The 20,220-nt window shown below is 43.1% G+C and overlaps 1 protein-coding gene across 1 annotated transcript; it reads right to left on the minus strand.

Moving 5' to 3' along the window:
- Positions 1 to 2,045: 2,045 nt before the first annotated feature.
- Positions 2,046 to 19,657, minus strand: LOC148903191 (mitochondrial carnitine/acylcarnitine carrier protein-like). Its single transcript, XM_088997722.1, has 9 exons — positions 19,407 to 19,657; positions 18,465 to 18,560; positions 18,080 to 18,207; positions 16,624 to 16,714; positions 12,927 to 13,044; positions 4,745 to 4,817; positions 4,546 to 4,655; positions 2,933 to 3,054; positions 2,046 to 2,858 (listed from the first exon to the last, which is right to left on the minus strand). Exons 1-9 carry the CDS (start codon positions 19,506 to 19,508, stop codon positions 2,796 to 2,798), a joined length of 903 nt encoding a protein of 300 aa, XP_088853848.1. The 5' UTR covers positions 19,509 to 19,657; the 3' UTR covers positions 2,046 to 2,795.
- Between the last annotated feature and the right edge of the window lie 563 nt (positions 19,658 to 20,220).

Raw genomic sequence — 20,220 nt, forward strand, 5'->3', positions numbered from 1 at the left:
TTTAGGATTCTGGGTACTATAGTTTTTACTCCCACATAACATTTTGAAACAGTTACAATGCCCGATTTAATATCTATCTATCTATCTATCTATCTATCTATCTATCTATCTATCTATCTATCTATCTATCTATCTATCTATCTATCTATCTATCTATCTATCTATCTATCTATCTATCTATCTATCTATCTATCTATCTATCTATCTATCCATCCATCCATCGTACATAGGGACAATTTTGAACGTTCAATCACCTTATCATGCACGTTTCAGTAATGTGGGAGCACATTTCAGTAACCACGAGAAAAAGACACACAGGGACTAGGCATAAGTGTGATTCAATTTACCACTTTAACGCCCGCATTTACACGAAATGTTGTAGAAAGAAAGTGACGTATGAGGAAGTGGAGGGGACTCCGGCGGTACATTCTTGTGCGCTCAGTTTGGCGCTCTATTTGGTCTCAGACCCGTTTTCTCTTGTAAACCTTCCTGTCAAAGAGAGAACGGAATAATGGCGAAAAGGTTAGGTAAGAGAAAAATTGATTCAGAATGCAGGGTATTTAACCTGCAATGGACAAACGATTATTTTTATGTTCAATGCAAAGAAAAGGCTGTTTGTCTCATCTGTCAAGAGCCGGTGGCGGTATTCAAAGAATACAATCTTCTCCGACACTATGAATCCCGTCACAAAGACAAGTACGATAGCTTGCAAGGCCAAATACGAGCATACAAACTCTCAAAGCGAAAAGTGGACTACTATCTCAGTAGAATACATTTGTACGCCAAGATCATCTGAAGAAGACATCCGTTCGGGCCAGCTTTCGGGTCGCTAAGCTGATAGCAAGCAGCGGTAAGCCTTTCACGGACGGAGAGTTTGTTAAGAAATGTATGGATTCTGTCGCGGAGGAGTTGTGTCCCGAGAAGAAAGATGCATATAATGCCGTAGGTCTGGCGGCGAGTACAATCAGCACACGCGGTGAAGAAATCGGGATTAATGTATATGCCCAGCTGCAGCAGAAGTCGAAAAAATTCGACTTTTTTCATTAGCACTGGATGAGAGCACGGACGTGCAAGACACAGCGCAACTGCTCATTTATTCGTGGAGTTAGCGCAAACTTTGAGATATGCGAGGAGCTGGCAGCCCTCCCAAGTCTACAAAGGGACTACAACGGGACAGGATATTTTTGACCAAGTGTACCAAACCATGGAGAAGTTGGACCTGAGTTACAGAACTGTGATGTTCTGAAAGACTCATTTAAGCCCAACAGTCTCATTGACTTCTATGCCGCCCTCCCAAACGACACATATCCAAACATCAAAAAACACGCAATGAAAATGTTCAGTTTTTGGCAGCACTATATCTGCGAGAAAAGCTTTTCTTGCATGAAACATCTGAAATCTCCGATGAGATCAAGACTGACAGAAGAACACTTGCATCAGTGCTCGAGGCTGTAACTAGAATGGAACCTGATATTCAACTTCTCACCAGCCAGATGGAGACCCACAGTTCACACTGATGAACATACATAAGTAAGCTCACTTTTCTGACTTGAATGAGTCATTCTGTGCATAAACAAATATAATCATAATAAAATCTACTGGGATAAAATCCATCTTTACAGCCATACTGGTAGTGAAATGTATTGTGCTGTGTAGGTGCTGTATCAGTTCACTTTCTCAACCTGCTTCCTTTGTGGTTTTCACAGGGAAGTTGATGAGAAAGCTGCAAACAGCGGTGTCTACAAGCATACTGGAACCTACAAAAGGATTATAAGGAAGGAACACAAGAACTTTAAGAGACTGCTCATATGTGTCAGAGAGATTTTGCTCTGACAACTGAGCTGAACTTTTATCTGTTAAGATTGTGCATGGCACAACATAAAGTTAATGTTCTATGGCTTTTTGTCTATGAAAAAACACAGTTATTTAGTTATTATTTATTTTATAAACAGTGTTATGTATTTCCTGTTTTTTTCCTGTGAAGAACTCAGAGAGGGTTATTTAGTTCTTATTTATTTCATTAATAGTGTTATTTGTTTCCTGACATTTTTTTTTCTGTCAAGAACCTGGAATGGGTTATTTGGTTATGTGAGGCTTTCTGGAAAACAATTTTTTTAAGCTCCCCTGCGATCGTCACACTTCTTCTGTTGCAAACAGACATCGTCCCCCATCACAGAAGGGAAAAGTTATGTGGCCCTCACAGGAAAACGTTTCGGGACCCCTGCTCTTGTGTATTGTGGACATCACATTGTACACTTTGTGTCGACTCGTGAGTCATTATTTATAGTTGTATTTATTTTGCCAAATTGCAGTCGGGGAGCTGTATAAGAACACTGCTATAATTTTTAAAACAAGTTTAAAAAAAATGTACAAGCACTTTAAAAAGTTTCAAAGAAAAAATATATGTCCTTCAAGACCCCATGTAGATCCATCATGGTCGATAAATCAGCACCAATGTTTTTTTTAACATGCTATAAAATAAAACAAAAAAGAAGACAGCCTCACACTTCACATGGATAAAGGAAAAATAAATTGCATATTGTACAAAACGTATATTAATGGCCATGTAATAATAATGTATGTCTTTAAATCATTCCTGTGAACAACCTGGACAATTCTGTGACCACAAATTAGCATTTTGTGTGGACATTCTACATATGATTTGGAAATAACAATAGTTTCGCCCTGTAACATGTGTGGGGCTCCATAGAAATTTGATTATCAGGAGGAAAATTCCACAGAAGCACAGCCCCAGCACTTTGCTACTGAAGTACTGGCCAGAGTAGCTCGCAGGTTCACCAGCTGGGTGCCAACCAATTCAATCCCTTTAAGGCCACTTCAAAGCCCAAGAAACATGCCTGATAATGGGAGAGAAAAAGTTTTAGAAATATATTTTTTTCATCAAAAGAGTGAAAGAGGAAATGAGTCATACGGCATTGGCGGGGAAAGCTCGTAGGAACACGGCGATGAAGCCTTTGTAGAGCGCTTTTGGTCCTTCTTCTCGTAGCAGCGTTCTCAAGACGTCCACAAGACCTTTGTACTTGCCGTCTACAGCTGTGTACGTACATGTACACGCACGCGCACACACAAAAAAACAACAAAAAACACACCTTTGACTTGTCTTATGACATCATCGAATTGTTTTTTTTTCTTTCCCCAAAATCACTAGTGGGGGCTGCTTGGGATAGGTTCCCACTCAGTGATGTGTGCATGTAGGTGTGACTGGTTGTTTGTGTCTGTCATGATCTGGTTGGCGACCAACGGGTGGCGCTGTCGGCTCTGCTTGCACAGGTGCTGGTCGTCCCGATCAGTGGCAGACTGCCACGTTCGGATTGGCGACCAACGGGTAGCGCTGTCAGCCCTGCCTGCAGCCTTGCAGGTGCTGGTCGTTCCAATCAGTGGCAACCAAAAGGACTCCCGGCACGACCATTCGGCGTCGGGTCATTGTATGCAATTGTATGCATTGTGCATTGTCCTGGGTGACACTGGGTGTCTGGCAGTGCACGCCCACGTCCAGCCACGCGTCGTACATGTTAAATTGAGTCACATCCACGTCGAGCCGTGCAACGTCCGCATCCACATCAGTCCGAGACCCCAGTCACCGCTGGATCCCGCAGCTGCAAAGGACTGGTCTCGTTTCCCCTGTGCCGGGCAGTGCAAGCCGATGCTTCGTCCCATGATTGTGTGAAAAGGGTCACACTCACGTCCGTGACAAGCGGTGCCGCTTGCACGTCCACGTTCTGCCGAGACCTGTTCCCATACAGCCGTCCGGGGTGCCACTCTGCACCTGGCAGTGCAACGTCCACGTCGAGCCATGTGTCGTCACGTGATTGTGCGAGAAGGGTTGCACACACGTCCACGACGATCCGTGCCACGTCTTCGTCCCCGTCAGGCTGAGTCCCGTTCCCATCTGGCCGGCGCCCATCATATGCTGGAGAGGCAACGATTGCCGTCTCCACCTTTATTTCCTGGCGAGTTGAACCTTTTGGGAGACTGTTGGGACTTCTGGAAGCAGTCCTTTGAAGGGGGGTACTGTCATGATCTGGTTGGCGACCAACAGGCAGCGCTCTCGGCCTCGCCTGCACCTGCACAGGTGCTGGTTGTTCCAATCAGTGGCAGTCAAAAGGACTCCCGGCACGCCCATTCGGCGTCGGGTCATTGTATGCAATTGTATGCATCGTGCATTGTGTATGCATTGTATGCTGTGCATGTGTTTGTTTCACCTTGGTGGACTTTTACTCTTGGTTTTCTTTTGATACTTCATATTTTTTCTGTTCAGATGATTTGGATGTTTTAGATTTTGTTCCTGCTGACTTTATTTTAATACAAATTGTCAAACACAACCTCCTGATCCCTCCTGCCTGCTTTTTGGGATCCACAACCGTCATCAACACCTTGCAAACCGTGACAGTCTCTATATATGCCCTGTGACTGACTGGTGACTAGGTGACTAAAATTAAGTAAATACTGTAGATTAATTTGTTAACCTGGGAGTGCTTGTATACATCCATGCAGACGTGTTTGAAGCAAATGTTGCAGTGTTACCTGTCTGAAAATTGGACTTCAAAACATCCGGGGGTAGCGCAATGGTCCAATTCAAGAGTCCAGCCACGCCGCCAGCGAGTAGGATGGAGGCGACGCCTAGCTGAGAAACACTAACATGTACACACACATTACCAAACAGAGCCATACAAAGATTAGCTCGCATGAAGATTTCTTCATCTACAATCTATACTACATTTACCTTTGACCTTGCGGAGTCAAGAGGGTTTTCAGGTATTCATACGTCAGAAAGTAAAGACCATTGGAAGGTACATCTGGCAGACAGAAAACACAAGCGGAAATATCTATTAATATGATGAAAACCTGGTACAGCTGGTGAGAAACGATAATGCACAAAACAGTTAGATGGAGGACACTGATTCACTGTGATGACCCCTGAAGGGAAAAGCCGAAAAGAAAATAATATGATGAAAACGTTACAGTCAAAGTGCATGACCATTAAATATGAATTTACATATAAAATGGTAAATATATGTAAATATGTTACTATGGAGGTGTAAAGAACATAAAAAGTATACCTGCGTATGGAGTAAATCGTAGTGTTGCACCGATACTCATATCGTGGATGGCCTTGATACAGCAATAAAATGCTGCTAACAGTGTCTTAGTGCCTTGTATCTTGCACAGAACTCAATAGCATGAGATCACACATGTTGGGTGCATGTCCAACCAAGCTATTGCTGTAGAACGTTAACTCTCATGTCATTTCAGACACAATTCTTAGTTTCTAACAGCATATTCAAAGGCCCGCATACGGAAGGAAAACACAAAGTGAAGTGATCGATCTACTTATGTTTAGTTGGGTGAGGAAAAAAGAGTTGCTAAAGATATGGATATCCATTACATTGACATATTGAAAGCAGTCGCATCCTTTGTGTCCCGTTAAATACGTCTTGCTGTATCAAAGAATTTCACATTACCATTTCACTAGCTAGCTACTAACAATGATATGCTTTTCTTACGATGCTAAATCAGATACTTCACAAATGCAATTTAATTTTGAACTATGACGAATTTTACATTGAACAGAAAGTATGAACGTGACATCGGAGGTCTATAGAATTCTGTAAGTATGCTGCATTATAGGAGTATTGTTATTGAATGATGCTTCCTAAATATGCTTCCTAAGAACATTGACATCCTATTTAAAAATGTTCTGTACACCTGGAAAGTAGCACACATAATGTGTATCAAATTTGCAACAAATAATGAACGTCTGTGTAAGCTCTCAGTCGTACAGGAGTGGTCCATCGATGAGAAGGTTTCTTCAGCCGTCATCTGTACAAAAGTGAAGGTTTCGGACGTTTCGCCTCCTATCCAAGAGACTTCGTCAGCGAACTAAAGTCTGACTGGTCGTATCGGCCCCATTTATATATCCCTAATGTCCAGACCTAGTGGCGCCGGACACAGCTATGATAGGTCCCTACTCTCAGGTTGGGGGGGGGGCGCGGGACCCCCCCCTGTGGCCCCACTGATTGTTCCTACATTCCTGACTAACGATTGGCCTATTACCCCCACTCCCCCCGGTATCACCTCATCAGCATAACGACCCTCATCAGCATTGCGAAAGTTGCCTAACCTGTTTTGCCTGAGCAGGCTATTGTATGAACGATCCAAATTGAACCTCACACCACCAGACCGGTTTAATGAAGGATTTTGTTGTTTTATAAGAATCGCCTCTTTTACCCCCCTTTCAAACCATCTATGTTCTTTCGCTAAGATTTTAACCTCACTGTCGTCAAATGAGTGGTTAGTAGCTTTAGGCGTTAGGCAACTTTCGCAATGCTGATGAGGGTCGTTATGCTGATGAGGTGATACCGGGGGGAGTGGGGGTAATAGGCCAATCGTTAGTCAGGAATGTAGGAACAATCAGTGGGGCCACAGGGGGGGGTCCCGCGCCCCCCCAACCTGAGAGTAGGGACCTATCATAGCTGTGTCCGGCACCACTAGGTCTGGACATTAGGGATATATAAATGGGGCCGATACGACCAGTCAGACTTTAGTTCGCTGACGAAGTCTCTTGGATAGGAGGCGAAACGTCCGAAACCTTCACTTTTGTACAGATGACGGCTGAAGAAACCTTCTCATCAACAAATAATGAACAATAATTCATGCATACTCTACATATTGAGAGCCAGTGTACCTCTAATGAGTGTCAGCACCGTCCCTTTGTAGAGGCTCCTGATGCCCTCTTCCTTGTAGAGACGTGTGGCACAGTCAAGAGAACCCGAATATTTTGACATACCACCACCAGCCGGCACCTACATAGCTCAAACAAACACATTATTTGATTTTGGCTGAATTGAAATTATGACGTAAAGTGCCATTCCCGAATTTGTTCGGGTTCTGTTTTTTCATGCTTGGGTGCCGATAAAGCGCTGGTCATGGCCACTGACAATGTTTTTTTTTTCCAAAAGGAGGCAGCATTTCCCTTTTTTCCATGTTAGTGCTTTGTTCCAGCTTCAGCTATTGTTAAAGCGCTATATAAACCAATATGTATTAATACGTAATAATACATTTCATTAATAAGCGCCTTTTAAAACACAGTCGCCCTCATTTCAAGCTCATATAACTCCAGACCTGTATCATTTAGGAATTAACATTTTTATTCTGATGAAAGAAGAGAGTCTGTGGTTTCTAACACTGTATTGAATGTTTAAGTAGTCCCAAAACTCAGTATTCTGTGGGTCCTGGAATTCAAGTGACAATGACAAAAACCATTGGGTAGATCTTAGGAGCAGTATTGTATAAGGTGCGGGAAACATAGGCAAATGCCACATTCTATCATTTAAAGGACAACCGACGTCACTTTTTTGTTTTTTAACTGACACCAGAAAAACATTTTATAGCATCTAAAATACCCAAAACATGCAGTATGATATTTTTAGTCAAATGCAAAACACCATTAAAAATGACTTAAGGTGTCCAAAAGCTGCAAAATATTGAGCTGCGAATTGGGCATTTTCAGAAAATCCCGCCCCCCTTTCGTGACGTCATGCCAAGACGTCTTGCATTGCTTGTGAATCAAAACAATGGCTTCAGATTCGTAGAATCAGAATCAGAATCAGAATTTCGTCCCGCAATGGGGAAATTTGCAGTCCACAGCAGCAATTGAAGAGGGATGGGGTTGGGGTGGGAGTGAAAGGATAGAAAACAAGATATTCTAAGCATAACAAAATAAAAATGTCAACTGAATATGCTTTCTTGCAGTGATGTGCAGTCAGGAGAGGCAGGTGAGGCCTGTCATCATGGAAATATCAAATGAAAAAATAAATTAAAGTTATATGTATTTAGTGATGTGTACTTTAAAGTTATTTTCCATTTAACTTCACCATTTTTGGATTTTTTTTTCTAAATCGCTGAATTTTCACATTTACCGTTCAAATACTAAGTAGAGAAGAGCGGTGAGGCAGCAGCCGGGTGAGCCTCACCATGGATTGTGCAATGACTATGCTAACTGTGCTGGCTTGCTCTGCAGTGAGACCGCATTGCTGTTCCTCTGCATATCACTATTAAAGTGTTCAAACACTTTTAGTATATGAAGTAAAATTCTACAGTTTAGCTGGTGTATATAATGTAGAGCCACTTTACATTATATACTGTACTAGTGTTTATTTTATTTTAATCAAAACTGTGTGCATGGGTGAGGCACACAGTTCTCCTGCCTCATGACAGGGGGCGCTGGTGATGACAGAGATTCTTCTTGCGCCTCCTCGGCTGCAGAATAATAGAATTTGTGAGAGCAAGCTACAGTAAACAGTTAGCAAGTCAAGTGCAACCATCCAGTCATTTTTTCGTGTTGCTTGGCCTTATTTTCAGAATGGAGCATTACATATCTAAATTGAAAGAAATAGAGAGACTTTTAAAACTGAAGAAAGATAAGGAAGGCTTCTACAAAGAACGTATCGATGCCTTTCTTCAGAAGGAGCGTCGCATGGACTTCATTTATGAGTAAAGGTAACATGATAATGAGTTTTTTTTAATTATTTTTTTCTGTGCTACAGTTTATATAAAGAATGCTGACATGACATTTTAAACAAAACACGTTAACTGTTGTCAATCAAATGGTGAATAAGATACTCTGTAGAGTTCATATGTTTGTAAATCTGACTGTGATGACGTCAGTGCCTCACCAGCCATTAACCTCACCGCACGTCACTCCAGTTATGAATATGATTCAAATAGTCCTGATGAGCAAAGCATACATGTTTGCAAACGATTAAAGAATTTATTTGGGCCATTTTGAGGCAAACGGGCGGGGGGTAACGTCTCACCCAAAAAGAGGCAGAAAAATGGCGACCAGCTCCGGTGAGGAATGAATCAGCTCGTTTCCACAGGCTGATACTATCTTTCAATGGAGTTTGCCTCCCTCTGCTGGCGGCTTTTGGGTGTAAGACATGGTTTAAAAAACAGTACAGCAAAATACATTGACGTGATGGAAAGACGCTACAATGCGTCTTTTTTTACGGTGAGGAGGCGGTCCTTTTCTGACGTCATGTACGGACTCGTCACCAACTCAAAAACAAGACTTCCTGAATGTTCAGCGCGAGTCTTAAAACGTAATATATAGCTATATGCGGTGGAATCTTATTAAAATACCCCCAGTAGAAGTCATTTGAAGCCATTTTACAAATTATGGACACAACTTGTCCGGAGACGTCGGTTGTCCTTTAATGTTTAATCTGTCATTTGTGACCCACAAGTAACTGACAAATATTGGATTGGATTAACCTGTGGTATACCTGTGGAAGAAGTCCAAGATGGCGCCCGAGTAGGCAGCCTCAGCAAGTGCTCTCATGAGCCTTGCTTTTTTTGGTTGTTTTTGTCTTGTTTTGTGTTTTCTTTTGTCACTTTGTGTTGTTGTGCGTTGTGTGGATCGGATACGGATTGTTTTTCAGCATTTTTGACCATGACATTCATCAAGGAGGAGACTGTGCTGAGCGGTTGCGCCTTTTCGGCAGCATGAATATGCCAGTACTGTTTTTGAATGGGAGGAATGTCGGTGCCATTCGACTGCCATCGCTGGACACCAAAGGGGCCATTGTGCTTTTTTGCGCCTGTAATGGGCAGCATCTTCACAGCCCCGCTTTGTTTAGCGGAAAGGTCAGTGCTGTTGGACAGTCTGCGGCTGGATGGATGCATGGCTTGGGGAACCCGCGATAAGAAGAAAGGAGCGTCAGCGCAGAGCGCCGATGCGTATGTGGAACTGTTGCGGCTTGGAATTGAAGCAGATTTATGTGGAACAGGAGATGTGAGACAATCTCTTTTCGTCAATGGATGCTACAGCTGCGTGTTTGCTTTCAACATTTAGCTTGTAGTCGACGTGCACATTCCACCATGATGTCCCTGATCCACTGGTGGAAAGACGCTTTGATCCTCTCCTCTTTCATCTAGAACTGCTTCAGGTCATCACAAAGAGGGTACAACAAGTCCTGAAGAATGAATGTCTCTCTGTGTCTTTGTTTTGTCATATTGTCTCTATGCTGTCATATTATTTGTTATTTAGTTTTTTTTGTTCTTTTGACTTCAGGACGATGTTAGACAAGAATCTCCTTGGACCATGATGCTTGCAGATGACATTGTGATCTGTAGCGAGAACAAGGAACAGGTGGCGGAGAAACTAGAGATGTGGAGATATGCCCTGGAAAGGAGAGGAATGAAGATCAGTCACAGCAAGACGGAATATATGTGTGTGAATGAGAGGGATCCAAGTGCAAGACTGATGCTACAGGGAGAAGAGATCAAGAAGGTGGATGATTTTAAGTACTTGGGGTCAACTGTCCAGAGTAATGGAGAGTGTGGAAAAGAGGTGAAGAAGCGTGTCCAGACAGGCTGTAGCGGCTGGAGAAAAATATCAGGTGTGATGTGTGATAGGAGCGTTTCCGCTAGGATGAAAGGAAAAGTGTATAAAACAGTGGGGAGACCAGCCATGATGTTTGGACTGGAAACAGTGCCACTGACGAAAAGACAGGAAGCAGAGCTGGAGGTAGCAGAGCTGAAGATGTTGAGGTTTTCTTTGGGAGTGACCAGGTGGGATAGGATCAGGAATGAGTAAATTAGAGGGACAACTCATATTAGAGGCTTTGAAGAGATAGTCAGAGAGGCCAGACTGAGATGGTTTGGACATGTCCAGAGGAGAGAGAGTGACTATAACGGGAGAAGGATGCTGAGCCTTGAACTGCCAGGCAGGAGACCAAGAGGAAGACCGGAGGAGGTTAATGGATGTGGTCAAAGAGGATATGAAGGTAGCTGGTGTGACAGAAGAGGATGCACAAAACCGGGATAGATGGAGGACATTGATTCGCTGTGGCGACCCCTGAAGGGAAAAGCCGAAAGGAAAAGAAGGGTTTCTTGCAGTGGAGAAATGTACATTTCAGAGCTGCAAAGCATATCATTAATTTCTATTAGAATAATTACTAATTATAATTTGTGTTTCCATGCGGATCAAACCTCGAAAGATGGAGGACACTGATTTGCTGTGGCGACCCCTTGAAGGGAAAAGCCGAAAGGAAAAGATGCTTCCTCTTGGAAATATGACCCATTTGTTAACATCGGTATGAAAACATACCGCTTAAAGATGTTTTTCCCCATTTTGAATTAAATGGAAGCTTCAGGACAATGGAGGAAACATAAAGTTCCAAAAGGCACCCACATCTCAGGTCAAAGGTTTCCAAAATGAGGATAAATCACTGTTTCTGCAATGGGAGGTATGTTGAGAAAGGAACCAGGTGACTGTCGTTGCAAAGGCTGGTTAAACCAGATAGAAACACTTGGGGGCTTTGTCAATACGGTACAGACCTGGTGAAAAAAGGGATTCTCCTGTTTCAGCACTCTCAAATTCAAATTAAAAACACAATCCCGGGATCTTGTCGCAGTTTTGAATACTGATTGTTGCCTTAAAACCCTCAACATCATTCTGCACGTTTTACTTTTACATTGACTGATTAACCAAGACCACCCTCTCCAACGTGCTGTGTCACTAATCTGCAGTCCCTTTTAACATGTTCCAGTAGCGTCATGGTGTCACACTTTTAGTTGCTAAAGATATGGATATCCATTACATTGACATATTGAAAGCAGTCGCATCCTTTGTGTCCCGTTAAATACGTCTTGCTGTATCAAAGAATTTCACATTACCATTTCACTAGCTAGCTACTAACAATGATATGCTTTTCTTACGATGCTAAATCAGATACTTCACAAATGCAATTTAATTTTGAACTATGACGAATTTTACATTGAACAGAAAGTATGAACGTGACATCGGAGGTCTATAGAATTCTGTAAGTATGCTGCATTATAGGAGTATTGTTATTGAATGATGCTTCCTAAATATGCTTCCTAAGAACATTGACATCCTATTTAAAAATGTTCTGTACACCTGGAAAGTAGCACACATAATGTGTATCAAATTTGCAACAAATAATGAACGTCTGTGTAAGCTCTCAGTCGTACAGGAGTGGTCCATCGATGAGAAGGTTTCTTCAGCCGTCATCTGTACAAAAGTGAAGGTTTCGGACGTTTCGCCTCCTATCCAAGAGACTTCGTCAGCGAACTAAAGTCTGACTGGTCGTATCGGCCCCATTTATATATCCCTAATGTCCAGACCTAGTGGCGCCGGACACAGCTATGATAGGTCCCTACTCTCAGGTTGGGGGGGGGGCGCGGGACCCCCCCCTGTGGCCCCACTGATTGTTCCTACATTCCTGACTAACGATTGGCCTATTACCCCCACTCCCCCCGGTATCACCTCATCAGCATAACGACCCTCATCAGCATTGCGAAAGTTGCCTAACCTGTTTTGCCTGAGCAGGCTATTGTATGAACGATCCAAATTGAACCTCACACCACCAGACCGGTTTAATGAAGGATTTTGTTGTTTTATAAGAATCGCCTCTTTTACCCCCCTTTCAAACCATCTATGTTCTTTCGCTAAGATTTTAACCTCATTGTCGTCAAATGAGTGGTTAGTAGCTTTAGGCGTTAGGCAACTTTCGCAATGCTGATGAGGGTCGTTATGCTGATGAGGTGATACCGGGGGGAGTGGGGGTAATAGGCCAATCGTTAGTCAGGAATGTAGGAACAATCAGTGGGGCCACAGGGGGGGGTCCCGCGCCCCCCCCCCAACCTGAGAGTAGGGACCTATCATAGCTGTGTCCGGCGCCACTAGGTCTGGACATTAGGGATATATAAATGGGGCCGATACGACCAGTCAGACTTTAGTTCGCTGACGAAGTCTCTTGGATAGGAGGCGAAACGTCCGAAACCTTCACTTTTGTACAGATGACGGCTGAAGAAACCTTCTCATCAACAAATAATGAACAATAATTCATGCATACTCTACATATTGAGAGCCAGTGTACCTCTAATGAGTGTCAGCACCGTCCCTTTGTAGAGGCTCCTGATGCCCTCTTCCTTGTAGAGACGTGTGGCACAGTCAAGAGAACCCGAATATTTTGACATACCACCACCAGCCGGCACCTACATAGCTCAAACAAACACATTATTTGATTTTGGCTGAATTGAAATTATGACGTAAAGTGCCATTCCCGAATTTGTTCGGGTTCTGTTTTTTCATGCTTGGGTGCCGATAAAGCGCTGGTCATGGCCACTGACAATGTTTTTTTTTTCCAAAAGGAGGCAGCATTTCCCTTTTTTCCATGTTAGTGCTTTGTTCCAGCTTCAGCTATTGTTAAAGCGCTATATAAACCAATATGTATTAATACGTAATAATACATTTCATTAATAAGCGCCTTTTAAAACACAGTCGCCCTCATTTCAAGCTCATATAACTCCAGACCTGTATCATTTAGGAATTAACATTTTTATTCTGATGAAAGAAGAGAGTCTGTGGTTTCTAACACTGTATTGAATGTTTAAGTAGTCCCAAAACTCAGTATTCTGTGGGTCCTGGAATTCAAGTGACAATGACAAAAACCATTGGGTAGATCTTAGGAGCAGTATTGTATAAGGTGCGGGAAACATAGGCAAATGCCACATTCTATCATTTAAAGGACAACCGACGTCACTTTTTTGTTTTTTAACTGACACCAGAAAAACATTTTATAGCATCTAAAATACCCAAAACATGCAGTATGATATTTTTAGTCAAATGCAAAACACCATTAAAAATGACTTAAGGTGTCCAAAAGCTGCAAAATATTGAGCTGCGAATTGGGCATTTTCAGAAAATCCCGCCCCCCTTTCGTGACGTCATGCCAAGACGTCTTGCATTGCTTGTGAATCAAAACAATGGCTTCAGATTCGTAGAATCAGAATCAGAATCAGAATTTCGTCCCGCAATGGGGAAATTTGCAGTCCACAGCAGCAATTGAAGAGGGATGGGGTTGGGGTGGGAGTGAAAGGATAGAAAACAAGATATTCTAAGCATAACAAAATAAAAATGTCAACTGAATATGCTTTCTTGCAGTGATGTGCAGTCAGGAGAGGCAGGTGAGGCCTGTCATCATGGAAATATCAAATGAAAAAATAAATTAAAGTTATATGTATTTAGTGATGTGTACTTTAAAGTTATTTTCCATTTAACTTCACCATTTTTGGATTTTTTTTTCTAAATCGCTGAATTTTCACATTTACCGTTCAAATACTAAGTAGAGAAGAGCGGTGAGGCAGCAGCCGGGTGAGCCTCACCATGGATTGTGCAATGACTATGCTAACTGTGCTGGCTTGCTCTGCAGTGAGACCGCATTGCTGTTCCTCTGCATATCACTATTAAAGTGTTCAAACACTTTTAGTATATGAAGTAAAATTCTACAGTTTAGCTGGTGTATATAATGTAGAGCCACTTTACATTATATACTGTACTAGTGTTTATTTTATTTTAATCAAAACTGTGTGCATGGGTGAGGCACACAGTTCTCCTGCCTCATGACAGGGGGCGCTGGTGATGACAGAGATTCTTCTTGCGCCTCCTCGGCTGCAGAATAATAGAATTTGTGAGAGCAAGCTACAGTAAACAGTTAGCAAGTCAAGTGCAACCATCCAGTCATTTTTTCGTGTTGCTTGGCCTTATTTTCAGAATGGAGCATTACATATCTAAATTGAAAGAAATAGAGAGACTTTTAAAACTGAAGAAAGATAAGGAAGGCTTCTACAAAGAACGTATCGATGCCTTTCTTCAGAAGGAGCGTCGCATGGACTTCATTTATGAGTAAAGGTAACATGATAATGAGTTTTTTTTAATTATTTTTTTCTGTGCTACAGTTTATATAAAGAATGCTGACATGACATTTTAAACAAAACACGTTAACTGTTGTCAATCAAATGGTGAATAAGATACTCTGTAGAGTTCATATGTTTGTAAATCTGACTGTGATGACGTCAGTGCCTCACCAGCCATTAACCTCACCGCACGTCACTCCAGTTATGAATATGATTCAAATAGTCCTGATGAGCAAAGCATACATGTTTGCAAACGATTAAAGAATTTATTTGGGCCATTTTGAGGCAAACGGGCGGGGGGTAACGTCTCACCCAAAAAGAGGCAGAAAAATGGCGACCAGCTCCGGTGAGGAATGAATCAGCTCGTTTCCACAGGCTGATACTATCTTTCAATGGAGTTTGCCTCCCTCTGCTGGCGGCTTTTGGGTGTAAGACATGGTTTAAAAAACAGTACAGCAAAATACATTGACGTGATGGAAAGACGCTACAATGCGTCTTTTTTTACGGTGAGGAGGCGGTCCTTTTCTGACGTCATGTACGGACTCGTCACCAACTCAAAAACAAGACTTCCTGAATGTTCAGCGCGAGTCTTAAAACGTAATATATAGCTATATGCGGTGGAATCTTATTAAAATACCCCCAGTAGAAGTCATTTGAAGCCATTTTACAAATTATGGACACAACTTGTCCGGAGACGTCGGTTGTCCTTTAATGTTTAATCTGTCATTTGTGACCCACAAGTAACTGACAAATATTGGATTGGATTAACCTGTGGTATACCTGTGGAAGAAGTCCAAGATGGCGCCCGAGTAGGCAGCCTCAGCAAGTGCTCTCATGAGCCTTGCTTTTTTTGGTTGTTTTTGTCTTGTTTTGTGTTTTCTTTTGTCACTTTGTGTTGTTGTGCGTTGTGTGGATCGGATACGGATTGTTTTTCAGCATTTTTGACCATGACATTCATCAAGGAGGAGACTGTGCTGAGCGGTTGCGCCTTTTCGGCAGCATGAATATGCCAGTACTGTTTTTGAATGGGAGGAATGTCGGTGCCATTCGACTGCCATCGCTGGACACCAAAGGGGCCATTGTGCTTTTTTGCGCCTGTAATGGGCAGCATCTTCACAGCCCCGCTTTGTTTAGCGGAAAGGTCAGTGCTGTTGGACAGTCTGCGGCTGGATGGATGCATGGCTTGGGGAACCCGCGATAAGAAGAAAGGAGCGTCAGCGCAGAGCGCCGATGCGTATGTGGAACTGTTGCGGCTTGGAATTGAAGCAGATTTATGTGGAACAGGAGATGTGAGACAATCTCTTTTCGTCAATGGATGCTACAGCTGCGTGTTTGCTTTCAACATTTAGCTTGTAGTCGACGTGCACATTCCACCATGATGTCCCTGATCCACTGGTGGAAAGACGCTTTGATCCTCTCCTCTTTCATCTAGAACTGCTTCAGGTCATCACAAAGAGGGTACAACAAGTCCTGAAGAATGAATGTCTCTCTGTGTCTTTGTTTTGTCATATTGTCTCTATGCTGTCATATTATTTGTTATTTAGTTTTTTTTGTTCTTTTGACTTCAGGACTACCTTCATATCCTCTTTGACCACATCCATTAACCTCCTCCGGTCTTCCTCTTGGTCTCCTGCCTGGCAGTTCAAGGCTCAGATCCTGTTTCAGCACTCTCAAATTCAAATTAAAAACACAATCCCGGGATCTTGTCGCAGTTTTGAATACTGATTGTTGCCTTAAAACCCTCAACATCATTCTGCACGTTTTACTTTTACATTGACTGATTAACCAAGACCACCCTCTCCAACGTGCTGTGTCACTAATCTGCAGTCCCTTTTAACATGTTCCAGTAGCGTCATGGTGTCACACTTTTGACTTTACCTGCAGTAGGCATTTAATCCTCTCTGCCGGAGCCACAATCACTGTTGTGAAGACCCCGGCTAGACATCCTGACAGAAATAGCTGAGGGTGCCTGAACACAGCAACACAGCAGAAATAACTTTTATAACATACAGGTCACCTTGTCAAGGGCGGACCTAAAGCGTGGCCAGGGGTGACTGAGGCCAATTTAAGAACCAATGAAATGTAGGTTCAAAGACAACCTGTGTGTGGATCAGATACGTATAGTGTGGTGGCTTTTAAGGAGACAATGCATACAGACTGGTAACAGGTTTGCAGATTTCTTAACGTGGACCTATTATTGAAAACTGACTGTGATATTGCCTTCACAATCATCAAGTGTTGAAGAAAAAATAGTAAATATTTGGTTACAGTAATTACATTGAGTTTGCCAAGTGCTGTGAAAAAAGGCAAAAGAGTACAGCGATACCTCAGCTTACGAACTTAATTGGTTCCCAGAAAGTGTAAGGGCGATAATACCCTCCCTCACTGTCCCCTGCAAGCTGCTTTTCGTTAATCCAAATCAACAGAAGTTTTTCAATCTCTTATATTGCCTGAGACCGTTGCTTAGACAACACAGAAACACCCTTAGCCACACCTAGCAATGGTCAATTTAGCACACCTCGTTCATGTTTTTCGATGATCTCCTTCTTCTGCTCGACCATAATTTTCTTTTGTGTCTTCTTTGGCTTCACACTCGCCTGTGGTGGGGTCTTTTTCTATCCCAAAAACACAAAAGTATCCACTCTATAACAAACCACGTCTGCACTGAGTGCACTTAAAGAAAGTGGATGTGGAAAAGTAGTCCGGCAGCCACTGTGGCGCTGTTCAGGCGTGTGGTTTGGTGTTCTTCCGCCGAAAACTACTTCGCCAGCCATTGCGGCACTCCATGTGTTTCCCAAATACTAGTTCGTGTGCCAAGATTATATTCTCGCGTGTTTGATCTTCGTAAGGTGAAAATTTTGTTAGCTAAAGCGTTCGTAAGCCGAGGTATCACTGTTCTTTGAATCATCAATTCAAACATAAACTTACTTTCAACATCAAGTAATTAACGGTGTGTGCAAGTATAAAATGTAAAGAAAACACTGTATTGTATTATACGAGACACAAAAATGTGCCTTCAGACATGGGACCTGGTGGGTGCAATGTGATGTGGCGAACTGAAAGTTTGTTGGTTGGCTCAACGTCTGGCAGTTGTGCGTGTGAGAGTTTGGCTGTGAACTATGGCCGACAGAAGCTTCTGCTCATTGTGGTTAACTGTTGCACAAGAGCTGAATACTGTCGTGTGGCAAGTGCTTCAAAATTCAGATCTGACTTCAAGATGTCTACATGACTTTGACGTTTGGACTTGGCTTTAGTTTGGAGACAGCTAGAATGTTAGAGCTGGCTTCAGGGTTCGGTCTTGCATTAGGTCCCACTGGCGTGCTCTTATACTAACGTTAGGTCTTGACTGGGGTCCGTCTGTTGAAGCTGTTTCCCCAACCCAAAGCCAAAGAAACTGACGGCCATCATGGGAGCCACACTCACCAGTGGAGCACCCATTCCTTTGTACAGGCCCAGGATCCCCTACATACACAAACATACACACGCGCGCACACACACACACACACACAACACACACACACACACACACACACACACACGTGCCATTACTGTACAACCAAAAGCAGCAACTCTTGACATAACACCACAGTAGTGATGTTCCACTGTGATCTTTGGCCAGGTCAACAAAGGGCATACCAACATATGGTTTTGTGAGCGTGTGCGCGCACATGCATTGTGTGCGAATGTGTGCGTGTGTATGTGTGTGTCTTTGCGAGGACCTCTTTGGAGACAGTCTTGCGAAAGCAGTCAAAGGTGCCCGTGTAAATGACGTAGCTGGAGAGCGAGGAGGCTTTCGGCTGAGTCTGTAGTCTCACCTAAAAATACAGCAAAACACACACACGCACACGCAATACCATATGTGACATACAGGGTATTTGAATAATGGACTTGAAACTAGCTGATTATATCCCAGTTTATTTTATGAGAAAGACGTTTTGTGTCTGGTGTGCACTTGTCTAAACAATGAAAATAATGTTGAAACACGACAAAGCGCGCCCTCTTGGAGCCATGATGTTACCGACTTAACCTCAGACTTTCACCATGTTGTCACTGCTCACTCTTCAATCATATTTTTGTAAGAAAGAAAGAAACTGAACGGCAGATAATCGAACCCCCAACTGTTCGTGTGCGAGAGACGCGTAACCTGTGGCGTCACGCGGAAGTGCGCCTTTCAACCCTTTGATGTCCTTGATGTCTTTCAAGTGGGACTGACTCATTCCCACATAGGCCAAGGGTATATAAGTAGCCAGCGTGGGACAGAGAGATAGGGGGAATCACGGGGCAGAATCTGTCGTACTCACACGCACGATCAGAGACTCACAGAGTCGGACTGAGTTCACAGTACGACTTTCTCGACTCCACGCCACGATCAAGCTCTCGGATACATCTGCGTGTCACTTCCCTGGGACATCTGACAACGAACCTACTTTCGATTAAAGAGAGACATCAAACTCTTTAAACCCACTCTTGGATGACGCTGCCCCGTTTTCGTGTTTGAATTAACAGCAAAACACTGCATCACAAGCTAGTCAAGGTTCTCAAGTTAAATTGGCAACTTGGGGTGCGCCTCGTGCGTTTTTAAGCTGATTTGTGCAATAATCTCCACAAAGCCTGGGCAGAAAACCTGTCATGGACATAAATCGGATCGCCAAAGGAGTCACCTTGATGGTGTCCAGGGGGTGTCCGGCCAGCAGCAGACACGCTCCGCCGACCCCGCCGGCCACAAAGTTCTTGAGAGGAGAAACTCTTGGCTTTTCCCCCATGGGCTCCGACGCATGGTCCGCGCCGAGGAGCACATAGGGGGCTTGCGCTCCTCCGGCGTCTCGGTGGACGTCCAGTTTATCGGGTGTGCGGGGTCGCCTTTCCAGCTGGGAGTTCTGCACAACTTTTTTTTCGGTAGAGTACAGACTCGCGTCTCGGCCACGCCCCACATCTTGCCTCTTACGTTGCCTTTGTGTGCAAAAACGGGAATGGGAAACGTTTCGAAGATACACGTCCCGGATAGTTCCATTGAATAGCTCATCAAATACATACTACTAATGTAAGAAAGAAACAGGTCTGCATGATATAGAATACTTGGAATAACAATAATCCTTGAAACAGATTCAGATATCAATATAGACAATGAAAAATTCCTCTACTCTAAATTTACACCATGTAAATGTAACACGATAAATGAATGAGTTTAGTAGTACGAGTGACTAATGGTAGTCTTCTTTTCCTTTCGGCTTTTCCCTTCAAGGGGTCGCCACAGCAAATCAGTGTCCTCCATCTTTAGAGGTTTGATCCGCATGGCTGTTTTGGCCAAGCTTTTACGTCGGATGCCCTTCCTGACACAACCCTCTGTATAATGGTAGTAGTGATCATAAATCCCCAAAATACATGTATACATAAAAAGTACAATGTTAAAATCACCACTGGACACAGTCAGGCATTATACACAATAATAAATAAAATGAATCAACTGGTGGCATA

This window comes from Hippocampus bargibanti, linkage group LG01 (genome assembly GCF_051943395.1).
Source record: "Hippocampus bargibanti isolate YZ-2025 linkage group LG01, ASM5194339v1, whole genome shotgun sequence".
Lineage (NCBI taxonomy): Eukaryota > Metazoa > Chordata > Actinopteri > Syngnathiformes > Syngnathidae > Hippocampus > Hippocampus bargibanti.